The following is a 6,236-nucleotide window of genomic DNA, read 5'->3' as shown; positions in this document are numbered from 1 at the left end:
AAAAATCTGATTTGACCACAGCCATCTACGTTCACCTACCCCGCCACACAACACCCCCCCCCCCCCCCCCCCCCCTCCACTCCTCTAATTCATACACTGGCCTCTTTGTATAATTATTGAGAGATCAGGGACAAGAGGTCATTGACACCAGAGAAAGATGACCTACCCTATGGAGTACATGAAAGTCATGGAGTGCCAGATGACTTGCACTGCAGAGTAAAAAAAAAAGCAAATGACAAAACTCTTAAGAGTTTTGATCTTCCGGGAACATTTGATGTACAACCCTTATGAAAGAAATGGTGCTCTCTGATGTGACTGTGACGTCATAAGAGTGGGTGTGCTTATGTCAAAAACAGAGTGAAACAAAAGGGCGTTGCATTAGCATACGAGATCGTAACTGTTCAACACCCCCCCCACATGTTCACACTGAATGACAAAAGGAATCAAGGATTGGCCTAGGGGTAGCTTGGGCCCTATACTGATCAAATCATTTACAAAGGGACAGGTTATAAACATAATTGGAAAAGACATTTTTGCCAATGTCCACTTTTTTTAGGCAAAATCTAACTAAATACATATAAATGTGTCCAACCTCCAAATACCAGTGTACCGCACCTCACCCTGTGGTAGTTAACATCTTTCTCCGTTTCATTGAGGTCTGTAAGAAGGTTCTTGGTTCAGACCCGCCATAATCCAGCATGGCCACGTATGACGAGACCAACACTTCACCCCAGAAAAACGGTAAATGTTTACCTGTTGGCGTGCCGAGTACCATCTACATCGTAATCATTGAATTTTGTCTTGAGTTCACATAGTAATCCTACAGTAAGGCTTGGGGATACTGAGCAGCATTTGCCAGTGGCCAACATGGCCTGCATCACATGGCACACATCTTGTGCGTTTGCAGTTGAAATGCTGACAGTGTGCATTTAAAAGCTTTTAAACTGTGGTAGACACTAAAGCAGTGGTTCTTAACCTGGGTTCGTTGAGTCACTCTCAGGGGTTCGGCAGGGGTCAAGACACACACAGTATAGCCCGGTTCACACTAGCAATGTCGGGCCGTTTTTATACATACCTACCTACGCTTGAAGAAATCATATTTTATTTTTTAAATAAGAAGGGTTCGGTGAATGCACTGATGAAGCTTGCAGGGTTCAGTACCTCCAATAAGGTTAAGAACCACTGCACTCAAGGGAGTGTGAGCCAGGAGCATTCAATTCCTCTCTCAAGAACAAACACACCGTGTGCGCTTAAAAAAGGTTTATTTTCCAGTACAAAAAGGAAACCAATATATTAAACTTAAACATTAAGGAAACACAATGCATGTTCTCTATAAATACAATAAAATAAATAAAAATTAATTTACTAAAGATTCTCCTTAAACACTACTTGTGTAACATGACGGCCACCGAAAGGCATTTCATACAATCAAAAGGAAAATGGGACCCATCATTGTGAACAGCTACAAAAATGGTCAGAAACAAAACAAAAAGCACTACTTCCTTCCTAGAGATCTGAACAAGACACTAAAATACACAATACAATCCACTGCACAAGGGGCTCACTGGACCCACAATAAGTCCCCCCCCCCCCCCCCCCCCCTATCCTTAAGACAGTAATCCTCCTCTACTGAATTATTTTTTTTAACAGTAAACCACCCAGTTTCTATGTAGTAGTTAAAGTAAAAAAAAAAAAAAAAAAAAAGTCAAGCCATCGTCTCAAAAGTCTAGTCAGAGAACCATGAAAGCATTGATCAATACAAAGACACAAGTAGAAGCAAAAGAAAAAAAGGTCCCTTCAACACACAATGATATTGCAGCTTAACAACCTGTTAAAACAACATACAGGCACTTTAGTATTTTAAAACTGCAGCCGTTTTGGAAGAGGTCTGCTTTTAGGCAAGTCTGGAACACTGTCTGCATTAGAAAAAGCGCCTTTATCCAAAAGGTATAAAACGACACAACACTGAATTAATTCAACAAACTTGACAACTCTTAAACCTGGTCTTTGGCTTTTCACATTGAAATTTCTTGTTTGGGAACAATACATTTGTTTAATCAAATGCTTTTTCAGCGATACTCAATGTCTTTTTTACAGCCTTTTTTTAAGGCCACACTATTAGAGATGGTCAACTCGTCTTTTTTTTTTTTTATAAACCAAACCTTTAACAAGCTCTATACAACTCTGATTCTCTTTCGACACAGTCGATTGTAGCCTCCCTCATGTCATTGAGCTTAAGCAAAAGAAAAATAAATGTGTCAAGGCGCCTGCCTATACCATACAGTAGATATACCACAGTATATGTTAGATCTTTCAAACAGAAAAACTGGTTTGGGGGGGTGTGGGGATGGAAGGCTAGAGGCCCCTCATATCTACAAAAAGAAGCCGCTGCCCTCACTGCAGAAGCCATCATCTGGCACGGAGAGCTGACTGAAGATGGGCAGCCGCCTCCCGACACCATCGAACCCTGAGGCACAGGAATCTGAGCCGCTTAGACTGCTGGCGGAGCTGCCACACCCGCCCTCGTGGTCGGAGAGGGACGTGTGGGAGAGGGACCGGACACCCATGGCAGTGGAGGTGGCGACCAACATGGCCCCGGGGCCTCCGGTGGGGCTCCGCTGCAGGCACCGCTCAGCTGGCTCCAGAAGGCTATGTGGGGGGGAGGGGAGCGTGGAAGAGGACAGGCTGCAGCTGGAGCAGCCCGAGTCGGGCGAGGGCAGGAACTGAGACTGGGGATCGCGGCCGGCCTCCAGAGCAGCGGCTGTTACAGCAGCCGCTGCGGCCATCAGGGAGGCAGAGGCCATGTCTACGTCGGGGAAGGCGAGGGAGAATAGTTCGGAGAGGTCGGTCGTGGCCGGTGGCGAGACAGAGGGGGCGCGCATGAAGGTGTGGGGCAGGGTAGTGTCCATTGAGGGGGGTGGCGGGTTGGAGGGGAAGCCGGCAAAGCTGAAGCTCTGTTTGAGGAGAGGGGGACGCTGGGATAGGACACGGCCTGCTGAGATGGAGCCAGAGGAGGATAGAACTGGCTTCTGCCCGTTGTGCGCGAGGTCATCCTCGTTGTTGTGCACAAAGTGGCAGCGGATGCCGTAGGGGCAAAAGCCCACGGAGTGGAAGGTGCGACACGGCTCCGTCTTGTACTTGGGGTGTCTATTGAGGTCACGCAGTTCATCAAAGCCGTGGGCGAACTGGCACTTGCTGCCGTACTTGCACATGCCGCGCTCTGCGTACGTGCGGCACAGCTCTGTCTTGTAGCGGGTTGAAGCGGGGGATGTGCTTCCGGACGCTGTTGGCGTGGATGGGGGTGAGTTACAGGAGCTGGCAGAGGCGGGCAGGGAGGTGCAGGAACTGGCAGAGGGCAGCTTGCAGCTGCTGGACTCTGTGGAGGCCCACCCCAGGCTGCCAGTGCTGCCCTCCACCATGCTGACCGAACGCTCAGCCCAAAACGACATCTTGTTCCAGTTTGAGGGGAGAGGCATGTCGCTGGGCTGAACCCAATGGCCAGAGGTTCTGGCTGTGTTCACTTTGGAGTCGCTCAAGCACGATGAAGAGAAGGAGCAAGGGGGCCTTATATTTTTGTGGCCGACTGGTGAGAGTGGCAATGCAGACATCTTTGGAGGTTCCCGGAGGTCGAGATTGAGAAGCTGCTGCAAGGGAAAGAACAAACAATGCAATTAATGTACAGACTTCATAAAAACACAATTATTCACATCTTCACAGTGGTACAACTTGTGGAGGACGCCATTCAGACAAGCACTGGCTAACGTGAAACTTAACTGCCCAACTGCGTAAAAGTTTTTCGCTTCCTCAGAATAACAAGCAACGTCGCTTGACAATTATATAGACATTTCTTTACTTCGTAAGACTTTACTTACTTAACAAGCCTGTATTGCTAGCTAAAGTAACATCTCAAGTCGTTTGAAGTAGCTGTAGTCCAAGATTGAAACGTGCGTCTACTGTCTCACAGAAATATAACGGATCGCAACGCTGGTCTCCGGTTGCCAAGGACTAAGCAGAGTCGGGACGCGCATTTCTAAATGCCGATGCAACATGCTGGTCGTTTTTCGTACACTAATGCAAAGAGGTTAAAACAAATATAGCGATGCAATGTGTTCCAAACCAAAAATGCTACAGACACGGACTCACAGGTTCAAGCACTGACCAAGTTACCGTTAACTTCAGTCATCGGTCGTAGCTAATCAGCTAACTTCTACAAACTAACGTTGCCTCGCACTCTGCAAAACTGAACGAGGTTGGCAAAACATCGAAAAATGCTCCTTATAATAGTAGAGTACAATAACGTTTTTATAGAAGAGTTTGCAATCACTAATGTATACGTAGGTAACAGGTAAACAAGCATGTAAAACTCGTGCTACAGCAGATTGTAGTGTTTCGTCGTGTGTCAGTGGGCTAGCTAACTAGCCAGCTATCGCTACGTTAGAATTTCTTACTTGGCAAATCCCACTTGTTTACGTTCAAAATGGGGCAGAGGGAAACGTGTCACCAATCGCTTGCTTTGATGCAAAGAAGTTGATGCAACATTTCACGTACATTTACCTGCGCTATATAAATATAGCAAACTTAAATAAAAGTTACAGTAAGCTAACTGTAGCCTCTGCCCCAACTGATTTCTAAAATGTTGCGACATCATGCAAAACAAAAGGCGCAATCTTGTATGCATGCAGCTGGCTAACGTTAGCAAACGACAGGCGATCATTTTTGCCCATTTCGTTTGAGCAATTTTGCTGTATTTACATTAAACAGGCCATTATAATGAGACTTAATCTTGACACGTTTTCTCAGATTAATCGGGATCACTATTAGTTCACAATAAAACTTCATTATTGCCCACTTGTAGAGCGCTGGTTACTATTTGTTAGCCAATTTAGCTAATTAACCGTAATCAGCTACCTACCGAGGTCGTTTGAGTAACTTTGCAATTTTCCCCATCAACGCTGGAACATAAGAATTCAGACGCCGAAATTCTCTCGGATTCTTGCAAATTAAGTTACTAACCTTTGCTGCGCTATTTGGCTTGTAGCTAACGTTAGCCAACATTGTGTGGACAACTACGAAGTATCTCTGCCCATGCACTGCAAAGAAAAACTGAATTTACCTTGCACAGAACTTCATCCAAATCTATGAATTGGTTTGAGGCGTACGATGGCATGTTCCCTTCTTGCCAAAGGCGTAGGTCGTATAAAGCTTTAAGACAGGTAACCTATGTATTTGGCGAGCCTGGCAAACTTCTCTGTGTTGGACTTCAAAACTTTTCCGTCGACCCACGTGTGGTTTTAAAGCTGCACTGTACCATAGCCACACCTCCTCCTCGTAACGAGTTGTGTAGTTGTTTGCACCGCTTGCACCGCCTACGTGCCTCAACTGTTTACTTGCAACAGTGACTCCCATACAAAAACATGCCAGTGCATCACTTGTTGCAAATTATAACTATCAGTGCATTTGTCAATGCATTGTAGCTATTGTAACACCAAACCGCCACATTTTGTGGAGACCTGGCTTTTATACTTAGCGTATTTGCCATGTTTTTTCCCCCAACAGGATGTTATTAGCAAATGCTAAGTGTATTGGTTTGCTTATATTCGCACGAGCCACGGGCTCCTTCTCTGATAGGGTTATAGTCACACAAGCTCGCACGATTCAGACACATATTCACAATAGAACGTTAACCTAAACACGAACGTCTGAAATGAATGAAATTATGTGAAAGTTGTGCTTTACACAGTTTACAGAACTTCGTGCAAAAGTAGAAGGAGGGGGAGGGGAATCCTTAACCAATTTTGTCCTCATGCATGACATGACTACTGTTATGGTAATTACTTTATTATATATTCTGTTGGATTATCACTTCAGACTCAGATAGCTGTCAACTCTAAGTAAGTCTACTATAATTTATAAAATAATTTCAATATATTTTCGGTGGGGCTTCGTGTGGAATGGTCCTGAGACAGTAGACAAACTAAATGCTGAAATATATTTACCTCAGATCATGCAAGGATCAATTCCTTAATTTGCAAAGGCCCAGGTATTGACAGTTATATTTCCAAAAACAAACAAACAAAAAACAGCTAGAGAGAGAAAAAAAACTTTTGTCTGCATAGCCAGACCATTGCAGACAGAGACGGCAGATCCCACCTAACACCTTTAATTAGGGCTGGCCAAATAGTGGGTTTTTCACTCAGAAGTTCAAATGCAGACATTAAAGCTTTTTTGACAGCCCC

General features: G+C 45.0%; 1 protein-coding gene across 3 annotated transcripts; it reads right to left on the bottom strand.

Moving 5' to 3' along the window:
- Window positions 1-1,772: 1,772 nt before the first annotated feature.
- Window positions 1,773-5,249, bottom strand: LOC308370181 (mRNA decay activator protein ZFP36L1). Of its 3 annotated transcripts, none has more exons than XM_080844777.1 (2): window positions 5,114-5,249; window positions 1,773-3,644 (listed from the first exon to the last, which is right to left on the bottom strand). In XM_080844777.1, exons 1-2 carry the CDS (start codon window positions 5,165-5,167, stop codon window positions 2,373-2,375), a joined length of 1,326 nt encoding a protein of 441 aa, XP_080700903.1. In that variant the 5' UTR covers window positions 5,168-5,249; the 3' UTR covers window positions 1,773-2,372. The 3 variants fall into 3 exon arrangements, with proteins under 3 accessions (XP_080700903.1, XP_080700904.1, XP_080700905.1); XM_080844778.1 differs by having other exon boundaries at window positions 1,773-3,641; window positions 5,114-5,247; XM_080844779.1 differs by lacking the exon at window positions 5,114-5,249 and adding an exon at window positions 3,873-3,938.
- Window positions 5,250-6,236: the final 987 nt, after the last annotated feature.

The sequence above is a fragment of the Sprattus sprattus genome (genome assembly GCF_963457725.1).
Source record: "Sprattus sprattus genome assembly, chromosome: 9".
Taxonomy (NCBI): domain Eukaryota; kingdom Metazoa; phylum Chordata; class Actinopteri; order Clupeiformes; family Clupeidae; genus Sprattus; species Sprattus sprattus.
Note: the sequence above shows the minus strand (reverse complement) of the source record. Positions and strands in the feature narration are given on the sequence as shown.

Coding starts and splice junctions, on each gene's coding strand:
- LOC308370181 (XM_080844777.1), bottom strand. CDS start 5,167: ATGCCATCGTACGCCTCAAACCAATTCATAGATTTGGATGAAGTTCTG. Junction 3,645..5,113: donor TGGATGAAGTTCTGTGCAAG/GTAAATTCAGTT, acceptor TTTCCCTTGCAG/CAGCTTCTCAATCTCGACCT.